General features: G+C 54.4%; 1 protein-coding gene across 1 annotated transcript; it reads right to left on the bottom strand.

Moving 5' to 3' along the window:
* Window positions 1-1,816: 1,816 nt before the first annotated feature.
* On the bottom strand, window positions 1,817-12,118 carry CX3CL1 (C-X3-C motif chemokine ligand 1). Its single transcript, XM_087827221.1, has 5 exons — window positions 12,000-12,118; window positions 6,121-6,241; window positions 3,927-4,266; window positions 3,702-3,821; window positions 1,817-3,626 (listed from the first exon to the last, which is right to left on the bottom strand). The coding sequence occupies exons 1-5, from the start codon at window positions 12,067-12,069 to the stop codon at window positions 3,129-3,131; spliced, it is 1,149 nt and encodes a 382-aa protein (XP_087683347.1). The 5' UTR covers window positions 12,070-12,118; the 3' UTR covers window positions 1,817-3,128.
* Between the last annotated feature and the right edge of the window lie 2,946 nt (window positions 12,119-15,064).

Consider the following 15,064-nt stretch of genomic DNA (forward strand, 5'->3'; position numbering starts at 1 on the left):
AAACTTCAGAGGCCCCCTGGAGATCAGGTCAGTTCAAGTTTAGCTGAAACTGGAAGAGAAAATAAAACACAATCACGCTGGGATCCCTGGGGAACTGATTCATATCCACCCTCTTCCTGAGCAAGAGGATTTGACAGGGACAAATATTTTTATTTCATAGCCTCTGTTTTATGCTGCTGGAAGGTGCTGGGGAGAGGTTGCGGGGGCTGGAACCCGGCCTTGGGCAGAGCTCCTTCCTGGGGGTGGGAATGAGCAAAAGTGTGTGTGGGGGGGGTGTCTTTGGGGTGGAGGGGATAGTAGAGACCTGGGGTCTCGTCCTGGCCTGTCGCATCTCAAGGGGCAGCTGCTGTTCAGGCTCTGCCCACCGTCACCCAGGGTGGGGGAACAGACTCCTGAATCGCCCAAGAGAAAAGTACGTTTAAGTGTGTAATTTCCTGTTTGTTGCCTCTAATTTTTAAAAACATCCCATAGACATAGGATCTAAGATGCCATCGATTGTAAGACATTCTGATATTTAATGAGCTAATAGAGACCTGCTCATTAAACTATGATAAGCCATTGATCGGAAGACTAATCTTAATTCCACAGATGTCACAATGTGAAAAAATGTGCATCTTAGAACTCATGAAATACTGTCTATCAAGAGGCTGGAGTCGGCCTGGGGCACCTCGTGCAGTTTTCAACATACACAGCAGTTCATGGCAGCTCTTAGGACACCGCCCCAAGTCACCAGAGGCTCAGTAGGAGTGTGGCAGTGTGGCAAGGGGCTGCCTCAGGAGGGATTCTGATTCCTGCCAGGGATGGGAGCCACCAGAAGAGGCCTCACACCTGCATTTATACAGGTGCAGACAGGCGAAGGTCAGAGTCACACCGCTGGGCAGAGCAGAGCCAGGCCAGGGGCTCAACCCTCCTCTCCCCTGTCCCCAGGGCCCCTTCCCCTGCTCACTGTAAAAGTACCTGCGACTCTGCCCCAAGGGGACTGGAGACAGAAGTCTCCAGGGCTGACCTACGGAGTCTTGTCCCCTCCCTCTTCCATCCCTCCTGAGGCTCCAAGCCCCCCACCTCCTAGAAAAAAAGCACTTTTATTTGATTCACAAGACTTTTCCATTTTATTAGTAAAATACAAAATGGCACATACATTGGTGATAGGGTTGGAAAAGCAAAGGGATCAACCAAGTTCTTCTAAAGTCCTCCCCAAACTGGCCTTGTCCATGTCCTGCTGGGGGAACTAACGGAGTCCATGGAAAGGAGACCAGCTGCCCCGGCTGCTTTCTGACCAAGGAGGGGAGCCCCATCATGGGTGCCCAACCCTTGAAGGCTCCCAGCCGGGAAGAGCACAAAAAAGTGCGTTCAGACCTGCTCTCCCCCTCAAAGTGCTCTCCACTCAAGCTAGACCCAAACAGGGGGCACCATGCCCAAACAGGGGGGTACAGGAGGGCCCGGTCCTCTCTGTGGACCAGAGCTGTGCTTGCTTCCTGAGCATCCATCCTAAAGGAATGTCATCTCTGCCTGGAGGGAGCCAGCCCATAGGAGGTTTCTCAGGTGGAGGGCAAAGGGTCACCCTTAGGGACAATCAGAGGGAGGTAGGGAGCTGCCACCAGCGACTCTGAGGGGTGAGGCCTGCAGGTCCAGCTCTGGCTGGGGGGTGCTGGCCAGTCAGTCAGCCTCCAGCCTCACCCAGGCCTGCCTGAGTCATTAGCCAAAAGGGGCCCCTTGACTTCACACCCACGACTTCCCTTCCCCTACAGGGCAGAGCTCCTTTCAGAAATAAACACGGGACCTCGGGTATCAGCAGCGGAGTCAAGCCCATGGCAGGGGCAAAGGGGAGCGGGGGAGACAGCGTGCAGCGAATGGTGTTCCCTGGGAGCCGGAGAGGTGGATGGGGAACCCGGGCTGCAAGGAGAGAGACCAAATGCTGGACCCAAGTCCCTAACACAGAGTGTGACTGCTCCCTGCAGTTTCTCGGTGGGTCTTTCTGTGGAGTGCCTTCCCAGGAGACTGCAGGCCTCCTTCTTCAGCCTGTCACATGTCACCAGGGCTGCCTTTATCCCTATAAGCCTGGTGGACACAGAGGGGGCTGTTTTCAAAGTCAGAAAGGGGCCTTTAAAACTGGTCTCTGCTCCACAAGTATCGCAGCCCAGCCCCCACTCTGGGGACCCAGGGAGCTGACTCCTTCCAACAGGGTGGGAATGGGCTGCCAGGCCCCAGGGATCACAGGGCCCACGGCTGTGCCAGTCTCGCTGATTGGCAGAGACTGGCTGAGGCGCTCTGCTGCACCCAGGGCCTGGGGAAAGGGGTTTCTGGACCACTTAGGGGTGCCTGTCAGGGTACAGGTTACTCCACATATTCGCTGTCCCTTTTTCCTTTCACAGAGTGGAAGCCAGAGGGACGGGTGCTTTAGCAGGTTGATGGTGGACCTGGGACTAGAACCCCAGGCTTCACGTTCAGAGTCAGTGTTCCTTCACCCTTCACAGCACAGACCAAGGAGGGAAAACCACCAAAACCACTGGGCCGCTTCGTCTCCCCTTCCCATGGCGCCGAGCTGAGGGCACAGCCTTGGCTGAGAGCTGCGCCAGCAAGCCCCACACCCGCCTCATGCAAGAACAGACAGGGCCCGGCTAGGGCGTGGGTTCTGTACAGGGGACCGGGGAGAGAGCACCGCAGGTGGCCAGGGTGACTGGCGACTGCAGCGGGACCAAAAGACAGAATGAGGTTGGAGGGAGTGGGCAGAAGGGCCTGGCCCGGGGCTCATTGTGAAAGGGATGACTGAGGTACCTACACAGGGACATGGACCAGAGGGGCTGAGCATTCAATAAATAAATGTTCGTTGGGCTTGGGAGGATGTCAAAAGGGACCTCTAACCAGCCAGCAGCAGAGGAGAGTTTTCTGATTTGGGGGCATTGGCATGAGTTGCACAGGTCACCCCCTCTGCCCCCAGGAGGTCAGGGATGTTCAAGGGGCCCTCCCAGGGTCTGCCTAGGAGCTGGGGCAGACCCGCCTGGAGGAGTCTGCCTCCCTGCTTCCATCATCCCAGCTCGGGCCAGGCCCTTGGGTGAGGGTAGGAGTGAGGATGGGGGACCCCTGGTAGCTGTTTGAGTTGAACATCTGGACACAGGCAGGAGGGCAGTTCACACTGGCACCAGGACATACGAGTTACTGCCACAGCTCCGGGGGACGTAGCGAAGCCCTTCTATGATGTCCCCCGCTGTGTTGCGGGGACAGCCCTGCAGGCTTTGATAGGCAAATATGGCCACCCCCAGGCCAAAGAGAAGGCCGAGGAAGGCCAACAGCCCCACCGCCTGCCTCCGGGTACCCTCCTGCAAGTCAGGGACCAGGGGGATGGAGGAGTCCAGCCTCTTGGGGTCGTCAACCTTGGAGGTCCAGCTGCCTGAGATCATTGGCTCCCTGCTGGGGGCCCCTTCAGAGGACACAGGGACCATGGAGACATGGGGCACGCTGCCAGGCCCCATGAAAGCATCTGTGTTAGCTGAAATGGGACCCACCTCCCTAGTCCCTAGAGAGTTCTTCAGCATGGAGTCCACAGAATACTGGCTGTGGGTCCACAGAACACTGGCTGTGTGCGAAATGGTGGCGGCCTGCGTGGAGGGGTCCTGGGTGGGGAGGGTCTGGGTGGAGGGGGTCTGGGTGGAGGGGGCCTGGGTGGGGAGGGTCTGGGTGGAGGGGTCCTGCGTGGAGGGAGCCTGAGTGGAGGGGGCCTGGGTGGGGAGGGTCTGGGTGGAGGGGGTCTGGGTGGAGGGGGCCTGGGTGGGGAGGGCCTGGGTGGAGGGGGTCTGGGTGGAGGGGTCCTGCGTGGAGGGAGCCTGAGTGGAGGGGGCCTGGGTGGGGAGGGTCTTGGTGGAGGGGGCCTGGGTGGAGGGGGCCTGGGTAGAGGTGGGCTGGGTAGAGGGGTTCTGGGTGGGGAGGGCCTGGGTGGAGGGGGTCTGGGTGGAGGTGGCTTCAGAGGATTTTCCCTCAGTCCGGAGCTCCGACCAAGGTTGGTAAGCAGAAGAACTCTGCCAGGATGTGGAGGTGGTGACAGCAGAGGTGTTGAAAAGCTCAGTTCTCTCCGGCCCAGCTGAAGGCCCTCCATCTGGAGCCTTGGAAGCAGTGGGGGACCTGGTCCCCCAGGAGCCAGCAATGGTGTCGCTGAGCTGCTTCTGAAATACACCAGGAGGAGGAGCCTTGCTGTCGAGATTCTCCATGGCTTTCTGGACCCATTCCAACATTGGGTCAGCACAGAAGGTTCTGTTCTTGATGGTCGTCAAGCTAAAGGAAGGAAGACAGGGACCTAGTGATGCCCAGATGCCATATGGAGTAGGGGTACCACTCCGATGCTCTGCAGGTGAGCAGACCCAGCTGGAAATCTTGCCCCCACCACTCACTAGCTGTGAGCTCAGCTGGGCTAATGTGACCTCTGAAACATCTGTGTTCTCACCTGAGGAGTGGAGACAAGATACCTACTTTCTGTAGGGTGACCAACTGTCCCAAAACAACTGGGACTGAGGGGGTTCTCGAGATGCTGGCCTTTTCGTGCAAGTCTCGGCAAACCAGGACAAGTTGGTCACCCTGCTTCTGTATTATTGTAAAAAACAAAACTCATGATGTAAAGCATCTGGCTCAGAGCAGGAGGTCAGTAATAGCTTAAAACAATAATGATCTTAATAATATTGTTGCCATTAAGGCAAGGGCTCTGGGCTGCGAGTCTTGAAAGGGAGGAGAGGTCACAGGTGTTTTCTGCCACTAGGAGTGTGACTGGCAAGCTCCACAGTGGGAACCTCCTCACTCTGGAAAGGATCCAATGTCATAAGGTCACCTTCCTCCTCTCCTTCAGTTATAGGCTGCCCTCTGGACTGCTACCCTTTTCTCCTCAAGTGTGTCCTTGGGTTGAAAGGACACCTAGGGAGCTACAGTCATGTATATGGTGGCCTCATTGGGACCCCGAGTACCACCCAAATCTTGAGCTGTCTCTGAAGCTGTGTGTGGCTGGCTCACTGCTCAGAGCTGACTGGGGCCCTTGCTCCAGGCCACGGCCTCTGCGGGGTATTTCGCCTGTCTAAACCTCTCACTCCTCCTGCAAGGCTGCTACCACGCTCATCCCTTTTTTGCAGATGAGAAAATCAAGGCTCGGAGAAGTCACATAAACGCTCCCGGCTCCAGTACGCTGGGAGCCACAGCAGTTCAGGACGCAAGAGGGATCCAGGAGGCCCCACAGGCGCCGATGAGGCCCCAGGGCTGAGGTCCCCTCCCTGGTGCTTCCCACTTCCCCTAGAAAACAGAAGCAAATATGTGGGCGAGCCCAGGGGAAGCAAGTCTGGTCAGGGAGCAGAGGTGGCGGGCAGGAGCACACTGGGCCCTCCTGAAGCAACTGCACAGGCGATGGGATGGTGCAAAGGCCCACTGGCCGCTCCTTGCTTCAGGCCGCTCGGTCTGGCTGTGCTGCTGTAGGGCCCAGAGGTCAGTCCTGGAGAAAGGCCTCCGGGCTGGGCAATTGGGCAGTACCCAAGAGGGACCCCAAAGGAGGAAGCAACCAAGATGGTCAGGGGTCCCCAACAGTTGTGGGGGACCCGGCTCGGCTGGACTCTGGCCCAAAGTGTCATGGAAATCCCGTTGCCTTGTCTGTCAAATGGAGATGCTTATCTCCGCCTCTCTGATTGCCAGCAGCTCCTGGTCACCCTCCCAAACACATTATCTCCTTTCGCCCTCCCAACTACTCATTTTACAGAGGGCAAGCAATGCGACCAGGGCCGCCCAGCCTGCGAGTGGCCAAGCCGGGACTTGCACCACATCTGTTGGACTCTGGAGCCTGCACTTTGCGACTGCCACGCTTTACCTCCCCACAAAACCCAGCAGGCTGCAGAGCCGCAGAGCTCTCTTTGGTCCAGGAGAAGTGACCCTCCTCGGTGGCTGCTCCAGGCCATGCAGGAAGCTGCTCCCCACCTTGCATATGGCATAAATGTCAAAGGTCAACAGGGGGCCAGCAGGCCAGAAGCTGGAGAGCATTTGCTGAGGCCCTTGGCTAGGAATCCGGGTGGGGGTGCGAGGATGTGGACATGCATTGGGGGGGTCTAGGGCCAGCCCCAGGGCCTGACAGGGGTGCGGAGGCGGAGAGGCAGTACCTACATGATGGCCGGTTTTTCGCAAGATGCTTCATTTCGTCGATAGCTGGTTAGAAGATTCACAGGGATCTTCGAGGTCATTTTGTTGCATATGACGCTGCATTTGTTCACACCATGTTGCTGTCCTGAGCCCACAGAGGCCCCAGGTCAGCAGGACTGTCCAGGGGCATCTGGCTTCCCAGCCCCATGACAGTTTGTTCCAGCCACACCACCCAAGAACCAGTGCCCTGCACACCCGGCCTTCAAGGCCCTTGATTCAGCCTCCCTCCCTGCCCCTCTCGCGTCCCATCCCTGGCCAAACCTCTCTATGCCTCAGTTTCCCCACCTGTAAAGTAGAGATAACGTTAGTATCTACGTCACAGGGGTATTGTAAGTATTGATCATGAAAATGAATTTTTATTTATAAAGCTCTTATTGCCTGGCACGTAGTAAGTGTTTAATTTTAAGAATTAAGTTGCTATAGTTGGTGTGTTGTAAACAGAGGGGGTGAGTCTGAGAGACACAGGGATCTGCTGAGGTCACACAGCCAACAAGTGACAAAACAGGCACTCCCACCAGTCCTGGCTCCCATCATGCTTCTGGGCCTGTGGTGCTGCCCATCACCCCCTCTTGCTGCCTTTACCCCAGTAAGTCACCTGCTCAACTATCATCCGCTCCCCCACATACACATCCTATCCTATATACACAGACACACAAACACAAAAAGGCATGTATTCAACCAGGCACATGTAGCAGATAATATAATAAAAATGTTCCAATGTGTAAGTACAACCACCTTCTAAGAACAGTGCAGGTGGGGAGTCTGCTGAGCAGACCATCCTTTGTTCTGTCATTAAGAGTTAGGATGAGTTTGGGAGAAGCAGCTGAGCGGAACTAATCGAACCGGCCATTTGGAGACCCCAGGGTAAGCTGGGGGAGCTGGAGGAAGGAAGTGCATGGGGTGGGCGCAGAGTGAGGGGCAGGGGTCTGCAGATGGCTGGCTGCCACATGGAGGCAGAGAGAAACGCCAGCACAGCATGAGGGTGACTCCACAGGCACTTGAGAACCCAAATATTTTATATAAAACATTTGAAGTGGTTTGCATTGCATTCCCCCCTCCCTCTCCCCCTAAAATCTTCAGTAAAGTTTCCTCTGCTTGGTGTAAGCTAGGCAGGGTATGTAAAAAATGAGGAAGAGACTGTTTCAGTTCTGGGTCAAGGTCATATTGCAGCAGAAGCAAGACCCTCGAAGGTTCTGCAAAAATCCACAGGCCAGGACTTCCACGGCAGTGGAGTAGAGAGCACATTGATCTTGCCTAGCTCTGCAGCGCCTTAGAGGCCCCAGCTGGGCTCCACCAAAGCACACACTGCTCATGCAGTTACAGGTATATGGACATGCCAACATGCACTGGGGTGTGGATGGTGGGGGGAGCTCCCAGCAGCTGCTCCCTGAGTCATGGGCTGCCTTTCTCTCTTAGGAAACTCCCTCGCTGCCTTGCCTCCCTCTTCCTCCCCAGGCAGCACCTTGGAATCACTCACTTGCAGCTGCCCCAGGCCCTGTTGAGTAGAGGCAGGAAGCAGCTCCCTGAAACGGGCTGGCAAGTGTCTTCCTGGGGAAAGCCCCAGAGAAAAGGTGTCCCTGGGTGACCTGGAACCAGGGGGCAGCTGCCCAGTGGGAAGGAGGGATAAGCTAGGTAAAGTCAGTTTGCTCTCTGGACTCAACTTCCCAGGGTGTTTGAGAAGGCCACTGCCCACCTCTGGGGCTTTAAAGGGCCACAGAGGCAGCCTGTTTCCAAAGTCCCCACCCTCTACCATGGTGCCTGAAGGCCCTTGGCTGGATTCTGTTCTTGGTCCTGCCCAGAGAAGATTGTATAACTAACCCAGGGAGAATTTTCATCTTGGAACTGAAATTTTCTTTCCTGTAGAAGAAGATAATGCCTCCATCCATCCAGTCATTTATTATTTGTCACATGAGTTTCAGGAGGGCAGGGATTTGTCTGTCTTTGTGTCATAATGTTTTCCAGCACAAGGTGGATACTCAATAAATATTCACTAAATGAAATAATGTCTCAGTCTACTTATCTCACCACCCACCTACCCGTCCATCCATCCATCCATCTGCCCCCTCTTGTCAATCTTCTACCCATTCCATATCCACACACGTCTACCTCCCACCCATCCCTACTCACCCCCACCCATCCATCTACCCATCCTCCCCTCACCCCCTCCACCTGTCCACCTGCAACTCATCCTCCACCTCCTCTCATTTATCCATCCATCTGTCCCTCACCGGCCCACCCAACCGTCCTTCGCACATTCACCCTTCCTCCCTCTCTCCCTCCCTCCCTTCCTCCCTTCCTCTCTTCCTCCCTTCCTCCCTTCCTCCCTTCCTTCCTTCCTGTCCTGATTCAGTCAACACTTATTTGAATTACTTTGAATATCTATAAAGACCCAGGCCCTCTTGTCCTTAACCCTGAACTCTTGCTCCCACAGGTGCTGGTGCTGAACTTGGAGAGATAACCTCAATCCCAACAAATGCTACTGGGCCGCTGTGTTTACTCAGTCCACCAACAAATGCTAACCGTCTGTCTGGCCAGGAATAGTGGGATGAACAAGGCCAGTCTCTGCCTTCAGGAGGATCCCAGCCTAACAGCCAGCTCAAACACACCCACAGAGTATCAGAGCATTTCTTACTGGAGCACCTACTACGCATTAGAGCCTGTGCTCAGCACACACAAATCTGCTCTCATTAATTCTCAGCATCCCTGCAGAGGGAGCATTGTTATCCCCATTTTACAGATGCAGAAGCTGAGAATCAGAGAGGTTAAAGGTCATGCCCAAGGCCACACAGCTGCTCAGTGGCAGATCTGGTTGTCCTCCCAGGCCTTAGACATCCCACTTTTCCAGGCTGCCTTAAACGCCAGGTAGAAACACATGTTTCTAAACACATGTTTCAAAACATATCCCAGCTATGCTGGGGTTTACATGAGGGAGAGACCACTTCCTCCTGCAAGCGATCAGGGAAGCTTCTTGGAGGAGGTGCTAGTAAGACACGAAGAAGCAGGAATGTTCTGGGTCTCTGAGTGAGGTGATAGAGGGCTTGAGCCAATGCTAGGTGTGTGTCCTGGTTGAGTCACTTGGGCTTTCTGAGCCTCGATTCCCTTACCTGTCACATGGGCATGATAATACCTGCTTCACAGGGTGGTTGTGAGAATAAAGGTTTTTCAATATCTGGGCCCTTAGAGCAGGGTTTCCTCAATAGCAAACACCATTGATATTTTAGACCAGATAGTTCTTTTCATAGGGGCTGTCCTGTGTCCTGTGGAACGCTGGGCAGCATCCCTGGCCTCTACCCTCTAGGTGCCTGAGCAACCCCCCCAACCAGAAATGGTGGGACAGCCCAGCCGGTGTGGCTCAGTGGTTGAGCATGGCCCCCTGCACCAAGAAGTCACCTGTTCGATTCCTGGTCGGGGCAAAGGCCCAGGTTTCAGGCTCAATCCCTAGCAGGGGACATACAGGAGGCAGCAAGCAGGTTGATGTTTCTCTCTCATCCATGTTTCTATCTCTCCCTCTCCCTTCCTCTCTCTCTAAAAAAATCAATAAAAAAATATTTAAAATATCTTTTAAAAATGGTGGGACATTTGTAACAACCAAAAATATCTCCGGAAATTGTGAAACATTCCCTGGGGGTCAAAGCTTCCACTGAGGGCCACTGCCCTGGAGATATCCAAGTGGCCCTCCCTGGGCTCCCTCAATGCCCCCTTCTCAGGGGGCTTCCCTGACCCCTTACTTAAAATTTCAACACTTTCCCACCCCCGTCTTTTAAATTACAGCATTTTTCCCCTCTAACGGACCAAGTTGTTTACTATTTATTTTGTGTTTTGTCTGCCTTCACCTATTGATGTTCACACCCCAAGAGCTGGGATCTTGGGCAGTTTTATTCATTGATCTGGCCTCAGCACCAAGAACAGTGCCTCGCACATAAGTGCCCAATAAATGTATGTTGAATGAATCAGCAAAATGCAACAGAAGTACTTTGTGACATAGAAAATCTTCACCAATGGAGAGATAGAGGCATTTCTATTTAAATTCCACAAGGGCCTGGACCTGACACCCTGGATTTACCCTCCCCTGCCCTCCCCATCCACCGCCACCGCTAAGCAGGGGCGCAGATGACAGCAGCTTAAAGCAGGTTTTTTATCTTCTTTCATGCTCAGGCTTGAGTGGGAGTGAATGCGTCAGTGCTTGGGGAGGAAAATGCTCTCTCTGACTGTATCTGCAGGTTTGTTATATAAAAGAGAGGAGCCTCCTGCCTGATACAGCCCCACAAAGCCACATTTGGGAATTGACGTAGCTGTCTTGCACCAGCCGAGCAGCAGCCATGAAACCCCCAAGCCCCCTTCAGGGCCTCTCTGGCTTGTGGACCACCTTCTAGTCCTGCAGGGGCTCCCAGGGGGTCACTTAGAGCCACAAATGTCAGCATGGGCAAGGACCTCCAGGGTGGGCCTGGCTGAATGCTCATCTTTACAGGAGGAGAAACAGAGGCTCAGAAAGGTTGAAATACTGCAAGTATCTCCCAGAAAAGTCAGTGACCAAGATTAGGACAGGAACCTGATGGTCCTGAAGCCCCAGGCTGCTAGATAGGGCATCTAGGGTCCCCTCAGAGGCTCTTCTGCACCTTAGCTAGGAGCCCCCACTGCCATCCCAGGCTAAGTATAAATAATCTTCCCCTCCTCCCACTTCCAAAACTCCTCCTAGGCATTGGAGCCTCACGGCACAGAAGACAAGAGCTCCATCTAAAGGTGCAGTAGCTGGGACCGGAGAAGGCAAAGCATCTCCATCCGACCCCCCTCTCCCAGGGCTCGCTACCCCTAAACACCTCGGGCCTCAGGAAGCAGGAAACCAGCAACACTTGGCCTCCGCCACCTCTGCCACCTTCACCCACATGCTCCCTGTCCCACTGGTGGGTTTTCCACACACAGAGGGACTCGGGGAGACAGTTTGCTCCATGGAGGTGTTCCGGAAGCTGGAGACTGGTTCTCAGGCTCCCAGACTCACTGTGTGCCCTAAGGCAGGCTGCCACCCTCTCTGAGCTTCAACCTGCCAGACAGTCTGGGTACCCTCTGAGGTTGGGGCTGACTCAGATGGTTGTCAGTGGCTGTGTGGCCCACAGAGGTGGTGAGCACACATCCACGCTTCCTCCTGCATCCACCCTCTCCTGCCCTACTTGCTGGCTCTGCATCCTCAGGCCAGTTTCTAAACCCCTTTGGGGCTCTATCTTCCTCATGGCAGGCGGGATGGGTACAGCACGCCCTACCAGGTCCCAGGCTCCAGGAAGCAAGTGACTGGGGGTGTGAACATTTTCTAAGCTATGCTTGAAGGAGGAAGACAAAGGCAGGGAGCTTAGGGCTACAGACCAGAGCCACAGAGATGAGCCCACTCCATGAGCCGCAGTGACCTTGACCTCCACTGGTCCTGGGACCTCTACCCCTGGGGTGGCCTTGAAATCAGGCCAGAAGAAAGTCCCAACTGTGGCCTAGCCAGGCTGAGACTCAGGAGTCGGGACTTCAGGTTACATATTAACCCTGAGTACCACCAAGGCTCCAACCTAGCAGGAGCCACCCCTGCTGCTTCCAGCCCCCACCCTCCTGAACCCCACCTGGCACCCTTGTGCCGCCCACACCACCTCCCTGAGCCCTATGCAACAGCAGCCTCGCTCATTAAGCCAAATCCTTCCTTCCAGAGGGGCAGCCCTGCATCCCCCCGTGGCACTTTCCTCAGGAGGGGGCTGCCACAGACCTCAGCCTGACCCAGGAAGGGTCTGGTGCTCTGACGTCAGGCCTGAGAGGCAGAAGTGGGGTTGGGGGCTCCCCCACCGTCCCCATGCCCCTTCAACCTCACTCACCCGCTAGCAGCATGGTTAGGTGGCAGAGGGCAGCCAAGCCGAGCAGCCGGGAGAGCAGATGAGAAGCCATAGCTGAAGGCGGGCGGGGGTCCGGGGGGATCCAGGTAGGGCGAGGGCCCGGCCTCGGCCTGGCCAGCAGTCGCCGCGTCTCCAGTAACAGCGCTGTCAGCCGGGTTTTATTGCGTTCGCTCGCGGTGCCCAGCCTCCGCAGTCTCCACCCTCTAGCCCCCTGCAGGCAGACGAGGAGAGTGGCGGGGAGCTAGATTCCTTGGGATGTTGCCAGGGAGCTAAGGAAGCCAGAGGAGGCCCTCAGCCTGGGGATAGCGGGCTACTGCTCCCATGGCTCCTCAAACCGGAACCTGCCATGGAGGCTGGACCAGGACTGCCAGGGTTCAAAGGGCGGCATCTCTTTCCATATGCCTGGTCACCTCCCTCCTGGGAGCTGGCACTTGCCCTTTGGCCTGGCCTGGGGCCCTAGCTCCTCTGTGGGCAATAAGCAAAGGACGGAGGGGCCGAGGAATAGAGAATGCTGGCTTCGAGCAAACTGGTGGGACCCAGGGCCCTGCCAGTCTGGGCCTGACAAGCTCTCTCTCATCTGGTCTGGGGGTATGTCTCCTACTCCACAAAGGACCCCCAGCCTTTACCCCTTAAAGCCCCATCTCCTGGGGGACCCTGTTCATCCCCTTAGCCCAGCCTGGAGCCTGGTAAATAGGGGCTTGGTACAGTAAATGTTTGCTGAAAAAAATGATCCAGCCCAAAGTCATAGGGACAGATAGGGAAACTGAGGCCCAGAGAGGAGGCAGAATCCCCCCAGGTCATAGAGAACATCAGGGTGGAAAAGTGCCACAGGGAAGATGACTAGGCATGAGCAGGGGTGGGAGCAGCTCAGGACACAGAAAGAGGCCGGGTCTCCCTGCCTCCAGGCCCTCTACCTGTCCTTGCCTCCTTTGCACCAGATTCCGTCTCTGGCTCTGGCCCCCTGTGAACAACACAGCTACCAACCTTACCCAGCTAACTCAGTGCTTATCCTTAACTCCGCAGTGTCTCCTGCCGCCCTTGGGGCCTCAGTTCTTCATCTGTACAAGGAGGGAGTTGGGTTAGTCCACCAAGGAGGGAGCTTCACAGCTCTGACTCACCAGGACAACAGGGCCAGGCATGACCAGCCAGCAGCTCCCACCAAACTGGTGTGAATACCAGCAGGTGTTGGGTGCAGCACGGCGGTTGTTTTTTTGTTTGTTTTTAATACATCTTTATTGATTTCAGAGAGAGGAAGGGAGAGGGAGAGAGAGAGAGAAACATCAATGATGAGAGAGTCATTGATCGGCTGCCTAGCCCGCAACCTGGGTATGTGCCCTGTCCGGGAATCGAACCCTGATCGCCTGGATCCTAGGTCGATACTCAACTGCTGAGCCACGCCGGCGGGACTATATTCTTCCAATTTGACTTCAAAGCGTGGCTGTACCTTTTTTTCAGCATGTAATTTTCAGTTAATATTACATTTCTCCAATTGTCCCCAAAATGTGTTTTATAATTTCTTTTCCGTCTTTCTTTTCCCTCCCTCCCTCCCTCCCTCCCTCTTTCCCTTCCTCCCTTTCTTTTTTTGAACCAGGACCCAATCTAGGTTCACGCATAGCATATGGTTCTTTTTAGTCTACAATAGATCTCCCAACACATTTTTCATGGCTTGACTTCCTGAGAAATCAAAACCATTGTAATACACACTATTCTCATACTTAACTTACCTTATCACATCCTATGGTGTCATCTAATTATTTCCCCTATCCCATGTATTTCCTGTAGACTGGGAGTTAGGTCTTCAGGCTCCATTGGATCCCTGCCATCACAAGAATTCCTTGTGAGTAATACTGGGTACTTCACAGCACCTCACATCCACCACAACAGTCAGACTATTCCACTAACGGGTCTCTGCTGGAGAAGTGTCCCCTTTATGATTCACAAGTCACCTGCAATTCACAGACAGGGAAGGGCAGGGTTTGTACAGATATTCCAGGCAGAGGGAAGAGCCTAAGCACAGTGGGAAGTACTGGACCTATGCAGGGGATGGGGAATGGCCTTTAATTAAGGAAGCATTTTAATCTAATCAAGCGTTGATTTATGAAGCGCTTTAATTAATGAAGAGCTTTATTAATGAAGTGCTTGATTAATGAAGCGCATTAACCAATGAAGCGCTTGAATCTAAGCACGCGCTCTAATTTTATATCCCCCCCCCAGCAGGCAGCCTGCGCCGGTTTTGTGGGACATGAGGGATTCTCCCCTGGCCCTGGAAGCAGAACAGAAACAGCTGTGGGGAGCCTGGCAGGGAGCCCAGGGCACTTCTGTGGAGTCCAAGGATGGTAGAAGGGACAGGATGGCCCGGGAGGGGCCATCTCCAGGGCCCCTGGGGGACAGTCTTGCCTAGCTTTCCCTGCCCCACCCAACTGTGCCCAGCTCACATTTCTGGCCAATAAGGAGGGTTGCCCACAAGCACTTGGTATTTCCTCTGTGCACACACATGGCCACACCATCTTTTTATTGTGGTGAAATATGAATAACATAAAATTTATCATTTTACCCATTGCTAAGGTTGCAGTTCAGTGGCATTAAGTACATTCACACTGTTGTGCAAACATCACCACATCCATCTCTAGGACTGTGTACTCTTGCAAAACTGAAACTCTGGACCCATAACTCCCATTCCCTCCGCTCCTACTGACTCCCCACCCCCGGAAAGCACCCTTCCATTTTTTGTCTCAATGAGTTTGACAACTCTAGGAATCATACAATATTTGTCCCTTGTGACTGGCTTATTTCACTTACCAGGATATCTTTAAGGTTCATCCATATTGTAGCAGGTGTCAGGATTTCCTTCCTCTTTAAGGCTGAGTATATTTCACTTATGTAGGCACCACATCTTGCATGCTTGCGCATCCATCGGTGGACACTTTGGCTGTTTCCACCTTTTGACTACTGTGGGAAATGCTGTGCTCAACATGGGTATACAAATATCTGTTCAAGTCCCTGCTTTCAACTCTTTTGCGTATAAACCCAGAAGTGGAATTACTGGA

This window comes from Miniopterus natalensis, chromosome 18, assembly GCF_054644295.1.
Source record: "Miniopterus natalensis isolate mMinNat1 chromosome 18, mMinNat1.hap1, whole genome shotgun sequence".
NCBI classification, from domain to species: Eukaryota; Metazoa; Chordata; class Mammalia; order Chiroptera; family Miniopteridae; genus Miniopterus; species Miniopterus natalensis.